The 24,648-nt window shown below is 43.0% G+C and overlaps 1 protein-coding gene across 1 annotated transcript in view; it reads right to left on the bottom strand.

Moving 5' to 3' along the window:
- The window catches only part of LOC129700503 (EH domain-containing protein 3-like), a 53,817-nt gene extending 30,044 nt beyond the window's left edge, over positions 1-23,773 (bottom strand). Inside the window, exons 1-4 of the mRNA XM_055641057.1 lie at positions 23,487-23,773; positions 15,837-16,013; positions 11,424-11,521; positions 194-606 (exon numbers count right to left, since the gene is read on the bottom strand). Of these exons, the coding sequence (XP_055497032.1) occupies positions 194-606; positions 11,424-11,521; positions 15,837-16,013; positions 23,487-23,713 (915 nt within the window). The 5' untranslated portion in view covers positions 23,714-23,773. The remainder of the gene's footprint in view (positions 1-193; positions 607-11,423; positions 11,522-15,836; positions 16,014-23,486) is intronic.
- Positions 23,774-24,648: the final 875 nt, after the last annotated feature.

The following is a 24,648-nucleotide window of genomic DNA, read 5'->3' as shown; positions in this document are numbered from 1 at the left end:
CCAGCTGCGCCAGGGCTGAAAGATATCTCAATTACGTAATTATACCGCTTGACTAATCTGTGGAAAAGTTTGCTCAGATCTGGCCAGTCAAGTGTTTGCGAGCATTCCAAAGCATTTTGCTTTTTTTGGATATAATTATCAATTTGCCACCCTGTAATGAATCAGATTCAACATTCTATTTTTACACTCATACCTTGGCAAGTCTGGCTCTTTTGATGAGATCATTAAGTTTGCGCAGTGCAGCATTTCGAGGTAAGCCCTTAATATCCTTGAAGAGGTCCTCTGTTTCCATTTCAAAGAGCTTTCGATTTTCGGTAATCTGTAGGGGTTTTGACCAGAAGGATCCAATGTAGACGCGGACGACCTCAGGAGTGTCAATCACTTTGCCAAGAGACCACATCAATGCACCATACACCCTCATCAGTTGCTGTGTATCTACTTGGTCTGCCTTGTTCAGAACAACACGGATCTTGTCATCTTGGCCTTTTAGTGCCTTGATAGCCTCTGAAAACTCATCAGATATATCCAATTTGTGGGCATCAAAGAGCAGGATTATGCGATCAACTCTTTCGGCAAACCATCGCAAAACTTCAGAAAAGTCATATCCTAAAAAAGCAAAGACATTGCAATTAGCCATCTGTTTTCAACAAAATAAGCACTATATATACACACATAAGGAGAACCTTAACATTTAAAAACGCCCTGTGGGATTTCCAATCCAAGAGCTCCCCCCTCGACTACATTCAAGGACCCAAGCATTCGTTCCAGGCGCGACAGAGGTTCACCTGCATCTCCTCCTACCTCATCTATTGCATCAGCTGCTTTAGATGTCAGCTGATCTACATCGGTAAAACCAAGCGCAGGCATGGCGATCGTTTCGCCGAACACCTCCGCTCGGTCCGCATTAACCAACCTGACATCCCGGTGGCTCAGCACTTCAACTCCCCCTCCCATTCCGAATCCAACCTCTCTGTCCTGGGCCTCCTCCACGGCCAGAGTGAGCAACACCGGAAATTGGAGGAACAGCACCTCATATTCCGCTTGGGGAGTCTGCATCCTGGTGGCATGAACATTGAATTCTCACAATTCTGTTAGCCCTTGCTGTCTCCTCCCCTTCCTAGTTCTCCCTCAGCCCTCGGGCTCCTCCTTTTTCCTTTCTTCTCCCCGCCTCCCCCCACCAGTCTGAAGAAGGGTTTTGGCCCGAAACGTTGCCTATCTCCTTCGCTCCATAGATGCTGCTGCACCCGCTGAATTTCTCCAGCATTTTTGTGTACCATCGATTTTCCAGCATCTGCAGTTCCTTCTTAAAAGCTCAATAACATTTGCAGGTAAAAAGGCAGTTTACTTGCGCTTTCTCAAGCATGGTTAGGTTTGAGCATTAAATAGCAGCTTTGCTGGAAGTGCTCAAAGCTAATGCATGAAAAATGAAAAATATAACAAAAAAACAGTAAAATAAAGAAAACATGCATTTTTTGGGGCATAATAGAGATGACCCTCTAGGAAATGCTCCCTAGCTTTCTTAAAATGAAGTTTGCTGCAACTTGGAATCAAAAGTCAAGAGTTTTGAATGGCGTGTGTACCGGAACAGAACAATTAAATTCTTATTTGCAGCATCAGGTTCATAAACACAGTTATCAATAGATAGCATAATAAACAAAAAAAGTTTAATAAATAAAAACACGAATATAGTGCAAAACAAAAAGACAAATTCTAGACCTTTTTTTGGGAGAAGCAATGCAAAAAACTTTGTACTAAGTAATTGCTGACAAAAATAGCAAATTTGGAGTTAAAAAAAAGGCGAATAATGATAAAATATGTTAGCTTAATTTGTGTAAATAATTTCCAATTTACAGTTTTTACACAAATTTAATCATGCCAAAGCAGAACAGAAACCTAGGACATGTGCCTGAAGTTCCAAATTATTCTGAATTCCATAATGTTTATGAAAGACCTACAGATGCAGGAAAAATCGAAGGTAGACAAAAAATGCTGGAGAAACTCAGAAGGGTCTCAACCTGTAACGTCGCCTATTCCTTCTCTCCATAGATGCTGCCTCACCCGCTGAGTTTCTCCAGCATTTTCTGTCTACCAGAATTCCATAACAATTGGTTAAAACAGAAAGAGAGTATTTTAGCACAAAAGATCACCAGAATACAAGGTGAATAATGGCAGATGATTAAAGGTAATCAGTTTGTGGATGATGACTGATTTAGAGTTTAGATTTTCAGTAGCATATGTTAGTTTAAATTCAAAATATAGAAGTGTCAATTACATATACAAAACTAACCACTGCAAATTGTAACTGTTTCAACTTCTCTTTTTACAAGTTGGCAGATGACACTATTGTGGTGGGCTGGACTTTGAACAATAACGAGATGATTAGGAGGAGATAGAGGACGTTGTGAAGCCAACAACCTCTCCCTCAATGTCAGCAAGATGAAGGAGCTAGTCGTCGACTTCAGGAAGCCTGGCGGAGTATATGGATGACCAATCAGCATCAATGGTGTTAAAATGGAAATGGTTGCAAGCTTCAAGTTCCCTGGCATAAATATTACCAATGATTTGTCATGCACCAACTATATTGAAGCAACAGCAAGAAGCACACCAACACCTCTATTTCCCGAGAAGACTGAGGAAATTCAGCATACCTCCAATAACTCTTACAAAGTTCTACTGATGCACCATAGAAAAGAGGGTGGGAGATTGCAACCTTCACGTGGTCCACCCGGTTTCGACTACTGCAATCAACCCGACATGCACAAACAAAAGATCAAATAGAACAAGTTGACCTCCAACTTTAGGCCAAGAAGAAGACCATAGAAAGCATACTGTTGGGTTGCCTTAGTTTGGGAACAACTCTGTTTAAAACAGCAAGAAATTGCAGAGAATAGCCGAGCCATCATTATTCGAACTCAAATAGTGGCTCCATTCACACTTCACTCTGCCTGAGAAAAACATACAACATAATCAAAGACTTGATACAAGGAACCCACAATAGGAGCCATCCTGTCAAAACCCCTCAGGCTATTAGTAGAAATGAGGAACTGGAGATGCTGATTTACAAAGAATGGCACCAAGTGCTGGAGTCAGGGGGGTCAGGCAGCATCTCTAGACAACAAGGCTAGGTGACGTTTTGGGTCGGACCTTTTTTATCAACTCGAAACTCCGGAACAGCTTCTTCCCCTCAGTCATCAGGCTTCAGGGTTCTTCCATAAGCTAAGGTACTGTCCGATTCACCTCTTACCCCCATTGTGGACCTTGAACTGTGTCTTTGGAATTGGTATAAATAACCTTTGTAATAGAACCATTCCTATGAGCAATGTTCTTTGTCTGTACAGGATCCTAAAGTGACATATCTGAACAGGATCAGGTTAGGACCTGAAGATCAATTGACGCCCTCCTGCTATGCATTTTCATTACAGACGTACTAACCAAAAATCCAGAGCAAAAAAACAAAGTTCTAAAAGGAACGCAACAAACTAGTGGAGGAAAATGGACAGATGATAATTTGGGTTAAGACCCTTATCCAAATCTAGACACTATGAATGTGTTACATGAAAAATAAATGAAATCCCTCAAATAGCTTACTTAATTAAAAAAATTGCACACTTATGTAAATCCACCGGCCAAATGAAAATGTATACATCTATAATTCCATCTGGAAAACTGGCAAGATGACAAAGTCTCCTGAACTATTTAAATTACTGATCAAAATCATCATACTGTCAAATGTAGCAACGGAAGGAAAACTAACAACTGTTCCTTTGCTGATGTCCTGCAATAAATTTCCACCAGTCAAACAAAAATATATTTATTAAACTGTAATCAATCAATGACAGTTTGATAATAATACAATATGAAAATCCTAACTACTGGATGTTTTTGTTCAGTTAACAGGGCATGAACTCGAACCAGAACTCTGAAACAAATGTCAAGATTTATTCAATTCCACAATGAAATAATTGAATTAATTAATCCACACCCTACATTTCAACCTAAAGTAGTAAACAATGGACCACAAGACAAATGACCAAGAAAGAACGTAAAATACTCTGTCATCTCAATACACAAAGGAAAATATGCTGGTGTTTCAACTTGAAACACTGAAAAATAGCTCAGTATTTATCAATTTTACCAAATTAACATCAAGTTGTAAACCTGAGAAAGTCGAGGATCCAATTGCAGATGGATGCGCAGAGACCCAGTACTGAGAGTTTGGTAACCAGCTTGGAGGGGATGATTGTATTAAATGCTGAGCTGTAATCAATGAATATGAGTTTTTGTTGTCCAAGTGATCCAGAGCGTAGTGGAGGGCCAGCGAGATCACATCCACCATTGATCTGTTGTAGCAGTAAGCGAACTGCAGTGGGTCCAGGTTTTTTGTCGAGGTAGGATTTGCGCCATGATCAACTTCTCAAAGCACTTCATCACCACAGGCATTAGTGCCACTGGTCGAGTCGCTGAGGCACGTCACCTTGCTCTTCTTGGGCGCCGGTATAATTAATGCCCTTTTAAAGCAGGTGGGAACCTCAGACCTCAGAAGTGAGAGGTTGAAACTGTATGAAGTGTATTCACGCACATCGACCCGGCACAGACATATTTGCACTTTAGACTGGTTTACTGTTCTTTTTTTTTTATAAATCATGTTTCTCGGGATATCTAAATTTTATTAGTTGTTGAAGTTATGACTATCGGATGGAAGCTGCATACCAAATCACGTTGCACCTATGTGCAATGACAATAAAAAATATTATTATTATTATCCATGGCTTCTGATTGGGAAACACTTGGAAGGTTTTTGTTGGGATGCAGTCCTCCACACATTTCTTCACGAAGTCTGTAACGCTGGTCCGTTGCCGAGTCCTTGAACATTGCCCAGTTTACAGACTCAAAACAGTCCTGGAGTTGTTCCCCCCCCCTCCGTCTTTAATTGCTGCTTGGAGGTAGGAAGATGTTGCAAATGGTTGATGTTAGGGAGTGATTTCTTGAGGTTTGCTTTGTTGAAGTCCCCAGCTATGGTGGTAAACGCCTTGGGGTAAGGCGTCTGGTGTTTGTTGACCACGGCGTGCAGCTCCTCCAGTGCCAGACGGACATCTGCTTGGGGTGGGATGTAGACCGCGGTCAGGATGGAGGTGAATTCCCCTGGAAGGTAGAAGGGACGGCACTTCACCGCCAGATGTTCCAGGTGGATAGGACTGCCACATCTGAGCACCACGCAGAGTTGACCATGAGGCAGACGCTCCCTCCTCTCCCTTTCCCAGATGCCTGTGTACGGTCCATACTGAGGATACAGAACCCTTCAGGCTGGACCGCTGCGTCTGGGGAGCTGGGGGTGAGCCATGTCTCTGTGAAACAGAACACAGAGCATTCCCTTTGATAAAGCAGCCTTGCCCTCAAGTCCTCCACTTTGTTTTCAAGTGACTGTACGTTGGCCAGTAGAATAGGGAGAGGGGGCCGAAGTCCCCTCCGCTTCACTCTTACTTGTAGTCCTGCCCGACGGCCACGTTTCCGTACATAATGGAGCCCTCCTCGGTGTTTAAAGGTAGAGTACTTACAGGTCTCCACGAGGTCGGGGAATCCCCTGAGATGGGGGATTCCATTAAAGTCGGCACCTCCAGCATCGTTGCTGCTGGGAGATCCTTCCCGATGGCCTATATTCCAGACTCCATGAAGGACTCCACGGTGTTTACAGGTAAGGTTCTTACTGTGCCTGCGTGCCTCCGCGAGATCGGGGATACCCCTCCGATCGGGGATTCCCTTACCATCGCTAACATCGGGAGTTCGCCGTTGCGCTAATGCATTTAAATGCGTTAGCAGCTCGCTACTTACAGCGTTTATTTCAGTGGATTCTCTGATGCAGGCGAGTTAAAAAACACTATTTCACTATTTACCGTTGTGCCGTTCGCAAAATGTCACCGCAGGTAGGCGCCATCTTTTCCCGTAATGGAATTCGGCAGCTGTAATGGAGCTTTATTGCCAATATTTCCAATAAAGTTAAACCATGTAGCTCAAGTGATAGCCCAATGCATAACTCCCAGAAGAGCACGATGCTTTCTAGGCTCACATCAAAACAGAGATCACTAATGTTCTCATTTAGTACCTCACCTACATCCCCAGATTCCAAGCCCAAATTCCCTCCTTCATCCTTGAGCTGTCCTACCTTCTGTGTACGAAAGAACTGCAGATGCTGGTTTAAAACGATGGTAGACACAAAATGCTGGAGTAACTCAGCAGGACAGGCAGCATCTCTGGAGAGAAGGAATGGATGACGTTTCGGGTCGAGACCCTTCATCAGACTGAAGAACTTTGTGTCCATCTGTCCTACCTTCTCCCTGGTTATCCCCAATTTTTAACATAGGTACAAGAAGATTTGGGATTTTCTTTAATCTGACTTCAAAGTTATTTTGTGGCTCCTTTAGGTCCTTCTTATCACCTACTTGAGTTCTTTCCTCCTTTCTTTATATTCCTTGTCTGATTCCATCTTCTTTTTTACCATATTTGCAATCTTTTTGGTCATCCAAGGTTCCCTTTCTTTACCATTCTTAGCCCTCTTCCTCACGGGAACATGCTTATTCTGAACTTTGATCAACTGGTCTTTAAACATCTTCCACATGTCAGGTGTAGACTTACCCAATAACACATGTTCCCAGTGTATCCTCTCGAGCACCTCCTAATAATGTTGCAGCTTGCCACACTCCAATTTGGTACCTTCCCTTCTCCTTATTGAAAACAATCTTAATACTGATGGAGATGTGATCACCATTCCAAGATGCTCTTCTGCTGAACACCAGTCACTTAACCAGACTCATTTCCTAACACGAGGTCCAGAATGTAGCCTTCTTGGGTTTGTTTATCCACAAACATTTTCAAGAAACCCTCTGGATTCTGTTCTGAGCAAGTCCTAGTCAATATTGGGAAAGTTAGTCACCCACTACAATAACCCTGTTGCCTTGGCATCTTTCAGTCATCTGTTCTTCTATCTCCTGCTTGTCATGGGGGGGGGGGGGGGGGGGGGCTATAGTATACCCCATTAGAATGTTTGCCCCTTTCTTATTTCCAAGCTCTACCTAGATGACAAACCCTCCAGTATGTCCTCTGAGTGCCACCAAGAGAATCTCTTTGATTAGTAGCACACCTCCTCCACCTCTTCCCCCCCTCCGATGACGTCTGAAACATAGAATCTCCAGAACATTGAGCTGCCTGCCATGTCCCTCTTGCAACCACGTTTCTGCAATGACCACAACCTCATAATCACAGGCTCTAAGTTATTGTGGTTTCGCCAAAATACCCCTTGCAGTGATATAAATACACTTCAGCCCATCAATGTCACCATTTTGTAGCTATCCCATATTCCCATCACTTCTCCTTGACTGTCCTTCCTTTGAGACGTACTGATCCTAACCTCTACACACCCATCACTCCTTTGAATTTCTGACGTACGACACCAGTTCCCACCTACTCGCCTCTCCAGTTTGAACCTCCTCAGATATCATCATATTCTTGAATGTTATTGCCAGATTCTTACATATTCCCTCCACACCCTCAACAAAAAGGTATATAAAGGTTTACTTAATGCATCTCATTGGAATTTTTCTGCTGAGCGTAGAAAGGAATGAAAAATTACATAACTTTAGAATATTCATTTCATCCAAATATATCATGCACCAGAAGCTCAAATGCTGACAAAGTGATCAGAAACTGGGACTATTTGGTAGTTCCCAAAATGTGGTCAGTGTAATATTGAGCAACCAATATGATGGCAGTTCCCAAAATGTGGTCAGTGTGATACTGAGCAAGCAATATGATGGAACTGCTGAATTAATAAATTCACGATAGATACTGCCAGATTGTAGATACTCATCTGGTGTATGTATACTAATTTTCCACACCAGATCAGCAAGATAATTTTAGATTATGTCTGCTTCCTCATTTGGCACATTCACTCGAATGGACCCAAATCTAGTTTCAATTTCTACAATTTTCAATCTGAAATATTTGGGTAATTGATCAATGATTGGCATTGCCTCGTCTATTGGACTGATTTTTATCTTTCCATAAGTTTCCCCTTGCTGTTCATTTCAAGGGTGAATATTTCTAATTTACCGTATGTCATTCAATTTGTTAAACATTCCTCTGATACTCAGCCTGTATGCTGCAGTATCAAAGTAATAACTTTGAACCAATTCAATGGACAACAGAACATTTACCTCCTTTCAAAAAAAACAATTTTTAATTTTGGTTTTAAAATGACCCCCCACCCCCTCCACATTCATTTATATTTTAGCTAGTTTTTCTATTGTCCCAAATTAGCTTAAGAAATTCAGAACTCATATTCCGTGTATTGCGAAAGAGATCAGATTTATATAACACAATTCAAACTCTTTTGTTGAAAAAAAATTGCAGTTTTTTAAAATTTAAGTCGCTGCTACAATTAAGGTAACATGATGCGGGAATTTAAATAATAAGATTGATGCCCACATGGATAAGCGCAGTAAGAAGAGAGCACTTTAGTAAATTAAATGATAACCAAGAAATCAATTAAAGCCATTTTCTCCTCGCAGATTAAGAAAGTTACGCATGTCTCCAATGGCTTTATACCTACTGCTATAGATGGACCGTAAAATACATTCTATAGGGGTGATTTGGCAATGACTCTGCCCAACACTAAGAAATGGAAAGTTCTGGATGTAACCCAGTCATTCACACAAACCAGCCTCCCCATCATCAAATCCATCCACACATCATGCTGCCTTGGAAAGCAACCAACATAATCAAGGATCTTTTTATGTCGGTCATTTCCTCGTCTCCTCTCCCATCAGGCAGAAGATACAAATGTTTGAAAGAACGTACCACTAATTTCTGGTATAGTTTCTTCCCTGCCATTATCAGACTTCTGAATTGTCCTCCATTAAGATGGGGTGTAATACTGATCTTCCAACCTACCTCATTGTGGTACTTTGAATTTTTTTCTCTGTGACTGTTGCGTTATGATGCTGCAATACTACATTATTCACTCTGGTATTTTTCTGCTTACAATTTCTGATTTAATTGTATACGACTGACTGTAATTGTGCTCATACGAGTATGATTTGTTGGCATAGCATGCAAATAAAGCTTTTCACAATCGTGGTGCATAATCTGTCTGAAGAAGGGTCACGACCTAAAATGTTCTCCACGGATTCTGCCTGACCTGCTGAGTTAGTCCAGCACTTTGTGCCCTTTTGTATATTCACCAGCATCTGGAGTTCTTTATTTCTCCCTTCTTACATCAGCTGCTGTTCAAAGATTCTAAACATATTATTAGGAAAACTTGCAATCCTTATTGTAAAAAACTAAAATGTATTATTCAGCAAAAATCACTCCAGAATTCTTAATGTAAATGTGTACAATCAAGGCGCACTCACTACTTTACTATGATTTTCTATTTGATACATTTTAAAAGGTCTATTTTGTTATTAACCCATGCATTGTTATGGGTCTGATTTTTATTTAACTGTAAATTTTAACATTGTAATGGTAACAAAAGGAATACACAGCTCTTTTTATTCAACTAAGATATCCTGGGGTTGAGAAAGCTGCTTTGCAAAATTACTGTATTCTTCCTTTCTTTCGTAAAACATTCTTACTGCACGGGATGAATGGGTGCACTGCTTGGGATAAAGTGATGGAACCGAGGAAAAGGAGATTTGAAACGACAATATCTCTTGAGGAGGCAAAAAAGATAGGAGATTGGGCAGGCATTTATATAAAAGTCATAACAGAATGATAAATAGCACCTTGACAGTTGCTGGAGCAGAGTACAGAAGCAAAAGTATTCTAGTGGAATCCACAACATTTACTCCAACAGGGGAACATCTATCAATGCTTCTATCATTATGAATTTGACTTGAATTTTTCAGATTTTATGAAACTAACTGAATAATAAAACCACGAGACTTCAGTCACCCGGCACACAAACAGGCCCTTAGGCCTACCGAGCTCACATTGACCATCAAGCACCCGTTTACACTGTATCATACACTAGTCCCAATGTTTTCTCCCCAAATTCCCCATCAACACTCCACCACAAAGCTTTATCACTCATTCATACACTACAGGTAATTTATCACGGCCAATTGACCTACAAATCCTCACATCTTTGGAATGAGAAACGAAACCAGAGCATGCGGAGACCCACATGATCCAAGGAAGAATGTGCAAATTTTACACTAGAGTTCAGGGTTGAACGCGAGCCACGAGACAGTGGGTCTACTAGCTACACCATTGTGCTTGCTCTATTTATAAAATTCAGCCTTTTCTTCATATTTCTATAATGTTAACACAGTGTTTTATCAGCCGTCCTATGTGATTTGCGAATTGTATATTTTTATATACAAATATTGTGCACTTACTCCTGACCATGCATATTTGTTTGTGGACACAATAGAATGGATGATTCAACAATGCCTATAGGTGACTTGGAAGTGAAATAAAACAGATTTATATAATTGTCCCAGTGTGCAGGATGTGCTCATTCATCTTTGCTATTACCAATGTCGGCGTAATTTATTGCAGAAGCCAATAGTTTAAATATTTTCTAAGTTTTCTTATATAACTGAGAATACCACATCTTGACAAGCAATGGTGATAGCTGAACTGAACCCTCAAATCAACAACAGGTAGATTCAACCCTCAATAGTGTCGATTCAGAACACCCATTTTATTAACCGTACTGTTCCTTCTAAACTTATGCAGGTGTTCTCATCTTCCTTTTAGCTGACCCAACGATATGAAACAACCAATTCAGTTTTTGTTGTCATTTTTGCTGCCTTTAACCCTCCCCGTTATAACATCAACACTGAGTTTATCCCGTGTTTATACTGTCATGCCTGTGCCCACATCCTGTCAAACCAGTCTGCACTACTACATATTGACAGTTTCCTATCCAATCAATCACAACTGGTCTCTCTCTGAACTCTACAGTAGTTCATCTGCACGTTCTGCTCATGGCACCTACAGCTAAATCAACAGTGTACTACACAACACCCTTTATATATTATGCAGTGATTTCAAAATAGCACTGCACCCAGTGATCGGACATTTACACAAGCGCTTGAATTAAACAAGCGTGGCAAACGTTTCATTCTTTTTACATTGTGTCACAGATTTCATTCTTTATTCACTTCAGTAGTTCAATACGCAAATTTCAGCCCAGTCCGAGTTCACAGGAAAGGCGACAGAGGAAATGCTATTTTTAAAATAAGGGAGGCAAAGAAAAAGGAAGGAAGAAATTAAATGTAAAGCAAAAAAAAAAAAAAAAAAAATTCTGCTTGGGAAACATTGACTGTCAATGTAGCTGCCGAGGAGGAAACCAAAAACTTGGCTTTTCTCATTCGTAATTCAGGAGGGAGATACCCACGCATGTCCGCTGAAACTATTCTTACCTCTGCTCATGCGTTGCTTCTCCCCAGAGAGGATACCTGGTGTGTCAATAATAGTAATGCTCTGCAGGACTTGATTTGGCAGCTGGGCACACATGAACCTGCAAATGGCAAAGAACATATCATCAGACTGATCCTGAACATGAACCCACAGCAATAATGAACAGGTCCCACAATACACCAGACGGGTTGGTTTCTTAATACTTTGCATAAACATCATTAGAAATTTGATTATGAAGATCCAACTGTCAGAGCACATACTAATACATAATAAGATGCTCACCTCAAAATGTTCTGAGCCCTCATGACAATTCTGTCCATCTTACTATTTAACTCTACTAATGGTGTATGCTTACAAAACAACAATGGAAAAGACTGGCATTACAAGTCCGCATAACTTGTTTGTTTCATAAAAATATCCAAAGCAGAGATACTGTTATGTTAACCACGTTCTGTTATTGATAACCTGCATTGTAAACAGTTCATTGAATGCTTGCATTAAACCATACAAACTGGCTTGTCCTAGGTTCAGACAACAGCCAATAGTCAATCACTAAGGGAGACCCAAAACTAGTCACATCACCATTCGATTATTGGTAGGGACCAATGCTGGCATATTTCTTCTTTCCCCCAACATCAAAAAGAAAATTAATGCATTTAAAATATTAGTTCCAACCACAAAGTGCTGCTTAGACTCATCCCTGGAATTGTTCACCCTATCCAGCGTCAGTATAGACAATAGACATTAAATGCAGGAGTAGGCCATTCGGCCCATCGAGCCAGCACCGCCATTCAATGTGATCATGGCCGATTTTACCCAATCGGTATCCCATTCCTGCCTTCTCCACATATCCCCCTGACCGCTATCTTTAAGAGCCCTACTCTCTCTCTTGAAAGTATCCAGAGAACCGGCCTCCACCGCCCTCTGAGGCAGAAAATTCCACAGACTGACAACTCTCTGTGAAAAAGTGTTTCCTCGTCTCCATTCTAAATGGCTTACCCCTTATTCTTAAAGAGTAATACAGCAGAGAAAGAGCCCCCTTCGGCCCAACTCGTCCGTGCCAACCAAGGTGCCCACCCTATTTGCTCACATTTGGTCCATATCCCACTTAACCTTTCCTATCCAAGAACCTGTCTGCGCACCTTTTAAATGTTGTTATTGTATCTGCCTCAACAACATCCTCTAGCAGCTCATTCCATATACCCACCACCCTTTGAGTGAAATTTTGCCTCTCAGGGTCCTATTAAATCTTTCCCTTCTCACTCTAAAATCTATTTCCTCTGGTTCCTGATTCTCTTACCGCAGGTAAAATGCTGTGCATTCACCCTATCAACTCCCCTCATGATTGTGTACACCTCTAGATGATCACCCTTTTGCCGCTGGCTCCAACTCGGCTCTGCCTGTCCTGCCGGCCAGTCCTGTGGCTGAGGTAGCGCAGCTCGGCCAGGCCATGGGCGAACTGGCACTAGTCGCCGTAGCAATCCAACGGGGAGCGGGTTACTCTGTAGGTGTAGCGGGGTTGGGCTGGAATTGGCGCTGGCTGTGGGTTTTCCATGCTGGCGGTAGCCTGGGGGGGGCCGGTGTGTCCAGTCGGTCGCGCACCCGGGTGGGGATTGGACACGAGTGGGGGGGGGGGGGGGGGGGCGTCGGGAAGAACCGGGGACGGTCCAGTGGCAGTTCGGCAGCGCTTATGGCGCCGGGGACACGGGTTCAATCCTGACTGCAAATGAGGCACGGTTTTGCGGATGAGAGCCGGTCTAGTCTTCCCAACCCTCTCCCCCCCCCCGGTCTCCCTCCCGACCTGGTCTCCCACTGAAAAAGGAAAACAACAAAAAAATCGGTCCCAAACTATACTCACTAAATCTACAGCTCTTCGCTCAATTTATATTTACAGCGTTCAACCTTTGACAAATCACAGGATTCCTGCTGACAATTCCCATGAGCCTGCTTCTGTACTCAATACCCTGACCGATGGAAGGCCAATGTACCAACGTTCTTTACTATGCGACTCCACTTTCAGGAAACTGTACAACCATACTCCAATATCCCTCTGCTCTACAACAGTCCCCAGGTTTGGCCCTGGCTTGCCTTCCCAAAACACTTCACACATCTGCACGGTACTCCATTACCCATTCTGCAGCCCTCTTGATCAAGATCCTGCTGTTTATGACAACCCTTTTCACAGTTTATGATACCACATACTTTGCTATCATCTGCAAACTTATTTATCATGCTTTACACATTCTTATCTAAATTGTTAATATAAACCACCAACAACAATAGGCACAGCATCGATCCCCTAGGCATAGCACCGATCCCCAAGGCACACCTCTAGTCACGGGCCTCCAGTCAGGAAAACAAACTTCCACCACAACCACCTTTCCATGAAGCCAATTTTGTATCCAGGCAGCCAAATCTCCCTGGATACCATGCGGTCTAATCTTCCAGAGCAGCCTACAATATGTACCTTATCAACCTTAAGGACGATTACATGGATAGGAACTATTTAGAGGGATATGGGCCAAACATGGGCACTAGTATAGAGGGGGCAGCCTGGTTCTCATGGGCAAGTTGCGCCCAATGGCCTGTTTATATTCTGTATGACTATGACTATAGTCCTTACTGAAGTCCATATCCACAACGTCTATGGCCCTGCCCTTGTCCACCTTCTTGGTTATTTCTTCAAAAAACTCAATCAAATTTGTGAGACACAATCTCCCCGTACAAAACTATGTTGACTATCCCTAATCAGCTTCTATCTGATGCAAATACATCTTATCCCTCGGAATCCTCTTCAGTAACTTGCTTACCACAGATGTTAGGCTCACCGATCTATAGTTCCCTGGCTTTTCAAAGCAATCCTTCTTAAATAGAGGGACAACATTAGCTACCATCCAGTCTTCCAGCACCACAGATAGAAGAAATAGAGGAGGGAAAATTGCAAGGAAATTATAGGTGGAAACTTACTTTAGTTTAGGTCATATTGTACAAAAAAACAACTTTCCCCAAAGCATTTTGCATCTATTACATAGGAGAAAAAAAGCAGTCACTGCTTTGGAAAACCTGCTGAAAACAAGTTAATTGCGTTTGCTTTTTACAATGATTTGCATGGTACTGCTGCATTAATTCCAATCTGTAGTTAAATTAATTCAAGTCAATCAAATTACGGTAATGCAATCTCTTATGTCTCCACTGCGTTTTATACCTACATTAAAAACAAGAGGGTAACTAAGGAGAGGGTTGAACAATACAATTATAAAGACGGAAATTTATGTTTGCAATCATGAGGATATAGGCAGTACCATGCATCTGAAATCACCATGGAGGTGGATATGGAAGATAGTGAGAAGGGTGTGTTATACTAATATACTAAAACAGTTTGAGATCAAGAGAGAGATAATGTTGGGTCTCTTGAAAAGGATTAAGGTGAATAAATCTCCAGGGTTTGACAGCATCAATCCCAGATTAATAGAAGTGGCAAGAAAGGTGATTGCTGAGGCCTCGACAAAGATCTCTGTATCCTATCCAGCCACAGGCGATATCCCAGAGGACATGGGTAGCCAATGTTGTTCCCTTAGGAAGCAGTGATAATCCAGGAACATATTGACTGGTGAACCTCATGTCAAAGGTAAGGACGCTATTGGAGAGACTTCTTCAGAATGGGATTAACTCACATTTGGAGGAGAATGGGATCATTAGAGACAGTCAGCATGGCTTCATCTGCAGCAGTAATTGTTTTTGTACCTTAAATTAATTTTAAACTAATTAATTGTTATTTTAAGGGTGACACAGTAGTGCAGCTCTTAGAGGTACTGTCTCGGAATTCCAGCGACCCAGGTTTGATCCCGGCCTAGGGTGCTGTCTATGTGGAGTTTGCACATTTTCCCTGAGACCACGTGGGTTTCTTCCCTGTGCTCCAATTTCCTCTCACATGCCAAAGGCGTACAGGTTTGTAGGTTAATTGGCCTCTGTAAAAACAAAATGCCCCTAGTGTGTAAGGAGTGGATGAGAAAATGGGATGACATAGAACCAATGTGAATGGGTGTGGTCTCAGTGGTCTGATGAAATTGGGTTGTGATCTCTGTCCAAGCCATTTTACATACGTAACAAACAACAGAGGTCCTAGCACAAAGGTAGACAAAAAAGCTGGAGGAACTCAGCGGGTGAGGGAGCATCTTTGGAGCGAAGGAATAGACGACATTTCGGGTCGAGACCCTTCTTCAGAAGAAGGGTCTCGACCCGAAACATCGCCTATTCCTTCGCTCCATAGATTTTGTCTATCTTAGATTTTTCCAGCATCTGCAGTTCGTTCTTAAACACATGGTCCTAGAACATGGAGCAATGTATAGCCATTTGTCTGATATCTTATCAATTGAACAGGATTACATGTTTACACATATAAGGGAATTATATACCTGTTTAGGAAAGCATTTCCAAAAGAATTCAGTTTTCGGAATGGTTTTTTGGGATCTACAACAAGTGCATTGCCAGGAATTATCCCTTCTGCTTCTCCGTGCATCACAGCAATGAAGGAATCTGTTGTTGGTTCAGGTCCAATTCTCATCCCTGGAAAATCCTGCTCCAGGAGGTATCTGTGGAGTAACAAAATGTTATTGGGAGTTGCTACATTCTCAAGAATTGAGAATTGCCACATAACAAGAATTGTGCCATGTGCTATAATTTTAGAATAGAAACCGAAAGCTATTTTTTAAACCTCAATTATTCAGCACAATTCTTTATTGAAAGTTGGGCAGCACAGTGGCACAGCTGGCAGAGTTTTGGTCTCACAGCACCAGAGACTCCTTGATCCTGACACCACCAGCTGCTGTCTGTAAGGAGTTTGCACATTCTCCCTCTGACTGCTTGGGTTTCATCCGGGTTCTCCAGTTTCCTCCCACATCCAAAAAGTGTGGGTTCGTAGGTATATTACTCCTAATGTGCAAGGGGTGGATGCAAAAGTGAACAACATAATACGACTGCGAATGGGTGATCGATGGTCAGCATGATCCCGTGCTGTAAAATTCAATCAAAACTGTCATTCTGGTGTGGATACAGAGCTGTCAGTTGACGCTTCCAGATTATATTAATGCGTGTGGTATGATTAAATAATTTAGAGATAAAATTAACTGCAAACAATTATGGACATTATCCCTAGGGACATAACGGAATTGAGAACAAGTGTCCTTCAAACCTGCTGTCCCTTAATTGGATCATGGCTTATTTAATTTGTCTCATATTCCCATCTACCCACAATAACCATTTACTCCTTGCTTATCTACCATGCTTCAAAAAGATTCTCAGGCTGCATCATGTTTTGTGGTAGATAATCTTATAGTCTTGTGGCTTTCTGGGAGAAAATGTTTTTCTTCGTCTGTCTCAAATAGGGAACTGGAGGTAGACACAAAATGCTGGAGTAACTCAGCGGGACAGGCAACATCTCTGGAGAGAAGAAGTGGCTGATGTTTCGTGTCGAGAAACTTCTTCAGACCTATTCTTCAAATAGGGAACTGTTTATTTGGCCATTAGTTCTAGATTCTCCCACAAGAGGAAACATCCTCTCCATTTATCTCCTATAATGACCTCAGAATTTTACATGTTTTCAACCAAATCTTACCTAAACTCCAGGCCTATCCAACTTTCCCTAGGCAACCCACCTATTCCAGACATTAGTCTATCAAATCTTTTGTTTCTAACATTAATATCGTTCTTTAAATAGAGAAATCAATATCGTACACAGTTCACCTGATGTGGTCTCATCAAAGCCCTTTATAAATGAGGCATAACCCCCCCCCCTAATTCTGCATTAAATTCCCATACAATTAAATATTTTATTATGTTATCTGCCCTAATTATTTGTTATCATTGCATTCTAGATTTTTGCTAATCATGCACAAGCTCCATCCAAGACTGCAAGAAATTGCAGAGTTGTGGACTTAGCCCAGACCAGCATGCAAGATAAGACACAATTCCCTTATCATGTATCTATACACTGTAATGGATTGATTATAATCATGTATTGTCTTTCTGCTGACTGGATGGCATAGAACAAAAATCTTTTCACTGCATCTCAGTATACGTGACAATAAAGTAAACTGAACTGAAAAGGGTCTCGACCCGAAATGGCACCCATTCCTTCTCTCCAGAGATGCTGCCTGTCCCACTGAGTTACTCCAGCATCTTGTGTCCATCTTTAGGTTAAACCAGCATCTGCAGTTCGTTCCTACTCCTTTCCATTGACTCCATCTACATTTCATGTTGCTTCAGCATAATAATGCATGTTTCCCAGAGCTGCTGCCTGACCTGCTGAGTTATTCGAGCACCTTGTACCGTTTTCTCTAGCTGTCTCTGTCTCTCTCTCTGACTCTGACAGGTTAGCACGCAACAAACGCTTTGCGTGTGACAATAAATTAAACAAAACAGTTTCTATGGTTCTGATGAAATCACCCTCCATGCTTATGATTGTTCAATTTAAGGGCTTCTAGTTGCCTATCACTTGAATTTACGAAACACTAGATAGAGAATTAGCTTCTTGGATGGATGCAGAGGGTGATGGTGGAAGGTTGTTTGTCAGACTGGAGGCCTGTGACTAATGGTGTGCCTTGGATTGGTGCTGGGCCGATAGCTGTTTGTAGTTTATATGCACAATGTGGATTAGAATGTACAAGGCAGATGACACTAAGGTGTGTGTATCGTAGATAGTAAAGACAATTATTAAAAAATTACAGCAGGCTCTTGATCTGCTGGGCAAGTGGACTTAGGAATTGTTAATTGCAGATAAGTGACCTCTATCCTAGACTCTCCCACTAGTGGAAACATCTTCTCCACATCCACTCTATCCAAGCCTTTCACTATTCTGTATGTTTCAAATGAGGTCCGCCCCTCATTCTTCTAAACCCCAGCAAGTACAGGCCCAGTGCCGACAAACGCTCATCATAAGTTAACCTACTCATTCCTGGGATCATTCTTATAAACTTCCTCTGGACTCTCTCCAGGCCCAGCACATCCTTCCTCAGTTATGGGGCCCAAAATTGCTCACAAAATTCCAAATGCGGCTTTACCAGCGCCTTATAGAGCCTCAGTATTACATCTACGTATTACAGAGCAGAGGGATCCAACAGCGCAGGATACAGTTCCCTGAATTTGGCGTCACAGGTAGATAAGGTGGTCAAGAAGGCTTTCGGTACGTTGACCATCATCATTCAGGGTATTGAGTATAGAAGTTGGGACGTTATGTTACAGTTGTATAACACGATGGTGAGGTCACATTTGGAGTATTGTTTAAGAAGAAACTGCAGATGCTGGAAAAATTGAAGGTAGACAAAAATGCTGGAGAAACTCAGCGGGTGAGGCAGCATCTATGGAGCGAAAGAATATGTGACGTTACGGGTTGAGACCCTTCTTCAGACTGATGTGGGGGTGGGGGGGGCAGGAAGAAGATCAGTGGAATATTGTGTACAGTATCGGTCACCCTTCCATATGAAGGATATTGTTAAACTGAAAGGAGTGCAGATAATATCTACGAGGATGTTGCCAGGATTTGAGAGCCTGAGATACAGGGAGAGGGTGTGCAGGCTAGGACTTTATTCTTTGGAGCACAAAAGGCTGATAGGTGATCTTAAATAATGAGAAGAATAGACAGGATGACCCGAGTTGCCATCCCTGATGGGTATATCTGATGGGTATATCATTCCATATACCCATCAGGTGGGTATATGGAACGAGGTGTCACATTAGGCAGTTCAGGCAGGTATTATAATATTAGTCTGCAAGACATTTGGGCAGGCACATGGTTAGGAAAGGTTGAGAGGGACATTGGCCAAACGCGGGCAGATTGATGAAGCATCTTGGTCGTCATGGACAAGTTGGGCCAAATGGCCTTTTTCTGTGCTGGATGACTCTATTAGTTGGTAGCAATTAAACATCTTAGTTAAAGCCCCTACAATCTCTTCCCTTTCCCCGTGTAATAAATAGCCTGGGGTAGATCCCATCTGGCCCTGTGCATTTATCCTCCACTAAGCCCACTAAGGCATCAAGTACCTCCTCTTTGTAGATCAAGGAACTGTAGATGCTGGTTTACAGAAATGTACACAATGTGCTGGAGTAGCACAGCGGGTTGGGTAATATCTCTGGTGAACATGGATGTGATGTTTCAGGTTACGACCCTTATTCAGTCTGCTTCTATATTCCAGTCTACGAAGGAGACATTCAACTTCCCCTTTGCTAAATTTCCCAACTACAAAGTCCATTTTGCCAGTGAATACTGATGAAGTATTCATTTGGAACCACTCCTATAACTTATAGCTCCATAAACAGATTGTTCCTGTTATCCCTGATAGACACTGCTCTTTCCATGATTATTTCATTGTGCTGATATGCACATACAGAGGCGCCAAGTTTTGTCAGAGCATTTCAGTATTCTAGTACCTGAAAATCAGTACTTTGCTGAGGAAATCAGTACTTTGCTGAAATTTTTTTTTTAATGCAGTCATACCCATTTAAGAGTACAATAATGCATAACTTTTCTACCAATTAACATGTCTTCTATGCACCTTGCTTGACAGTACATTCATTGCCATCTCTTTGTATACTGCTGTATACAACTACCACTGAGAAAGAGAATTCCAAAGACTCATTGTTATACAGTCTGTGACCCATAGCGCTGTGGCCATAGCTCTATGTGTAAAGCCCATAGCGCTCCAGCTGGTAGCACTTTATATTAGATCCCACGACCCTCCAGCCGACAGCTCTTCGTTTAAATTCCCACGCGTTAAACTGACAGCGCTCTATTTAAACCTGGAGCGGGACAGGCAGCCTGGAGCGAAGGAATGGGTGACGTTTCTGGTCGAGACCCTTCTTCAGACTGAACTGAACTCCGTATTTAAAATCCGTATTTAACAACACAAAACCGTACATCCGTATTCTGATCGCATTTCCGTACAAAATACAGAAAATCCATACTACTTGGCAGCTCTGCATATGGAACATCTTCAGAATTATCTTAATCCTGTCTGCTAGTGATATTTTATGATTTTCCCCCACACCCTACCCCATCTCACCATCTATGTCTTCCTAATTTACTTTCGAGCACCTCCTTATAGTTTTTAGACTACTTGTGGGCATTGTTCATCTTTAGTTCCATACACCCATCATATGTTTCCTTTATACACTTTATCAAAACCTCAATAACCTTTGATTAGGTTAGGTTCAGGCTCCCAGAATTTGTGAACCCTGGCTTGTATCCTTACAGAAACATGTTGACCTTGAAACCTTGCTATTTCTCGTTTGAATGCTTTCCACTGTGCAGATGTCGACTTGCATGCAAGTAGGTGCTCTCATTCAAACTTTAGTCAGATCCTCTCTGAATGGATTGAGTGGATGTGGCGAGGGTGTTTCCACTAGTGGGTGAGTTTAGGATCAGAGGCCATAGCCCGAGAGTAAAAAGACGTACCTTTAGAGAGGAGATGAGGAGGGATTTCTTTAGTCAGAGGGTGGTGACTCCGTGGAATTCATTGCCAAGTTAATGGATATTTTTAAGGCCGAGATTGACAGATTCTTGATTAATGCAGGTGTCAGGGGATATGGGGAGAAGGCAAGATAATGGAGTTGAGAGGGAAAGATAGATCAGTCATGATTGAATGCCAGAGTAACTTGATGGGCTAAATGATGGAATTCTGCTCCTATAACTTATGGAGATAGACCTTTCTATTTATTTCTGGTCCATCACGCTTTCCATCACATTGAAACATATGAGAGTATGTCATAATCCCCAAATTACTCCCCATCTGAAACTTCCTCTACTTGAACCAGCTTCATTCTCCAGGTTATGGGCATGCTCTCTCCTTCATTGCTCTATCTACATATTGTGTCAAAAGTTATTTTGAACACATCTCAAAATTCCATTTCTTGGAGCCTTAAAGACTAATGTAATATTATATTCACTGGCATTTAGAAGGATGAGAGGGCATCTTACAGAAACTGATTCCTGGAATGTCAGGACTTTCATATGAAGACTGGATAGACTCGGCTTGTACACGCTAGAATTTAGAAGATTGAGGGGGGGATCTTATAGAAACTTACAAAATTCTTAAAGGGTTGGACAGGCTAGATGCAGGAAGATTATTCCCGATGTTGGGGAAGTCCAGAACTAGGGGTCACAGTTTAAGGATAAGAGGGAAGTCTTTTAGGACCGAGATGAGAAAATCATTTTTTTACACAGAGAGTGGTGAATCTGTGGAATTCTCTGCCACAGAAGGTAGTTGAGGCCAGTTCATTGGCTATAAGGGGGTTGCACGCAAGGTCACTGGCTCAGAGGGCTTGACGCACGGAGCCACTCAATCCATCTGGAAGACATCCGTCACTTCTGGTATATGTTATTAATGCAAGAAACGCGTACTTTCTTACCTGTTAAAAAAAGCCAAAATATTGAATTTCTACGCTGAAAAAAATTGTGGAAGTCGGGGTAAGTGTGAGAGACATGTACCCAACTTTAGAATTCCAAACGTGAAGCGAAATGAAGGTATAGAGAAGCGAGAGCTGAAGGGACAACAGCAGCTAAAGTGCTTGGTAAACACTGGCCGTGCAGATATCGGAATTGAAAATATCGGAATTATCGCGTTTGCTCACTGCATTTCATCAACAGTAAGGCATTATTTGTGTTTTTCTTGATTCCTTAGGTATCTAAAAAGAGTCAGAAGTATCAATCTGGCTGTAAATTTTTCTTCAGATGCGTTTTCATTTTGTATGTAAAAACCCACGAGAACCATGGGCGATTTAAAACATTTACAGCCAAATTTATCACTTCTGAAACTTTTTAGATGCCAAAGAAATCAGGAAAAAACGCAAATAATGCCTTAGTTGATGAAATGCAGTGAGCAAACGACCAATGTTCGCTAAGCACTCTGTCTGTTGTTGTCCCTTCAGTTCTCACTTCTATCTACCGTCATTTCTCCTCACTTTTGGAATTCTGAAGTAGGATAAATGTCTCACACGCTTATCCATTTCCATAATTATTTACAGCGCAAAAATTGACATTTTCGGCGGATTTTAATGGGGCCGCTACGTTGGAAACAATGGTAAGTGCCTACCTGCAGTACATCGCGTGTAATGCATTTGGAGTAGCATAGCAACAGTGCGGGTCATGGGTCGTGACCCGACTGCCATGAAACCTCCCTATATTTAAGAGGGAGTTAGATGTGGCCCTTGTGGCTAAAAGGATCAGGAGGTATGGAGAGAAGGCAGGGATGGGATACCGAGTTGGATGATCAGCCATGATCATATTGAATGGCGGTGCAGGCTCGAAGGGCCGAATGGCCTATTCCTGCACCTATTTTCTATGTTTCTATATAAAATTCTTTAGGGATTGGACAGGCTAGATGCAGGGAAATGTTCCTGATGTTGGGGGAGTTAGTTTTTTAGTTATGAGGTAGCTGATGACAATAATGTGGCAGCCACACACACTCATGCAACAGATCCAGATGATGTCTGGTGGGGTAGTCTGCTCCTTCCTTAGCTCACTCAGGGACACTTGCTGCTCCTGATGCGTGGCAATGAGATTTTCAGTACTATTCCAAATGCTTCTTCACTTCGAGATCCACAGGAGTTAATGGAGATGTTGCATTTCTGCAAATAAGGCATATGCAAATCCTTGATACTTACCCTGCACCCACTTGCTAAATTATTCCCAGTTTGCAACAACAATGACTGCTTTAGGAGCTTGCCAGTGCAGCAACACTGAAGGCACAAACGCTGAAGGTGTGACATGGCTCTTTCTATATGGGCAATGCCACAGTTGGATGCTGAACAAGAATCCAGAGCCTTTATTAGTGGAGTATTTACTTACCGCAGAGCAAACACCGCTATGAAGATCGTTATTGGATTAAAGCTTAAAAACCCAGTGTTTTTGTTTTAAACATTCCCAGACTACACTGTTTATGTAAGAAACCATCGCTCCCAGTGGGGAACAGGGCACGCCCAACATTTCCAACCAAAGATCCGTTTCCAACTGCTTTGCTCGTTCCCAAGTACCTGGGTGCGGAGTTAGTAACCGGCCTGAGACTGGTGATTACCTGATGAAGGTGGTCTTGCCGGTCGAGTACTGCCCAATAAGCAGCACCATAGGTTTGTTCTCGAAGTCAGCCTGTTCCAGAGCGGGCGAATGGAAATGGTGGAAGTGGTAGTAATCCTCCAGGGGCTGCAGCCTCTTGTGGTACAGGGAGCGCAGCCCGTCCGCCACCGTCTCAAACACCATCGCGTCCTTGTGAGAGGCGTCGGGCCCGGACAGCCAGCTGAACATGGTGACCCGACCCGACCCGACCCCCGCCCCGCCTTAAATCACACCGTCTCTGGCACTGCTTGTCCCGGTCTCTCCCCCCTCACAACACCTCCCGGTCCCGGTCTCTCTCCCCCCTCACTAACTCCGTGTCCCGGTCTCTCCCTCTGGCTCCGTCACCCGGGTCGAACTCCGTGTCCCGGTCTCTCCCTCCCCTCCAACACTCCCGGTCGATGGCTCTCTCCCCCTGACTCGGGTCAATGGCCGCTGCTCTTGTCTCGGTCTCACCCTCACCGACTTCAGGCCCCGGTTTCTCTGACCAACTCCGGGTCCTGGCTCCCCACTTGTGACTCCAGGGCTGCGTGTCCTTGTCTCGGCCTCCCCCCCTCAACACCTCCCGGTCCCGGTCTCTCCCCCTTCTCCCTCTCACTAACTGGCCGTCTGTCCTCTGTCTCTCACTCACTCACCGACTTCAGGCCCCGGTTTCTCTGACCAACTCCGGGTCCCCTCTCCCCCCTTTGTGACTCCAGGCCAGTGACTGCTTGTCCCGGCCTCTCCCTCCCTCACTCCCTCACTGACTCCTGGTCCTCTCTCTGTCACCGACTGCGCCTCAGATGCTCGCGATCTGAGGCGAAAGTCCAGCCGCCGCCTTCCCGCGCACCGGAAGGCACCGAATGGCCTGCTGGGAGTTGTAGTTCCCCTGGGTACATCCACCGAATGGCCTGCTGGGAGTGGTAGTTCCCCTGGGTACATGCACCGAATGGCCTGCTGGGAATTGTAGTTCCCCTGGGTACATGCACCGAATGGCCTGCTGGGAGTTGTAGTTCCCTAGGGTACATGCACCGAATGGCCTGCTGGGAATTGTAGTTCCCCTGGGTACATCCACCGAATGGCCTGCTGGGAATTGTAGTTCCCCTGGGTACATGCACCGAATGGCCTGCTGGGAGTTGTAGTTCCCC

The sequence above is a fragment of the Leucoraja erinacea genome, chromosome 9 (assembly GCF_028641065.1).
Source record: "Leucoraja erinacea ecotype New England chromosome 9, Leri_hhj_1, whole genome shotgun sequence".
NCBI classification, from domain to species: Eukaryota; Metazoa; Chordata; class Chondrichthyes; order Rajiformes; family Rajidae; genus Leucoraja; species Leucoraja erinaceus.
The sequence above is the reverse complement of the archived record's forward strand: the minus strand, read 5'-3'. Positions and strand labels throughout refer to the sequence as shown.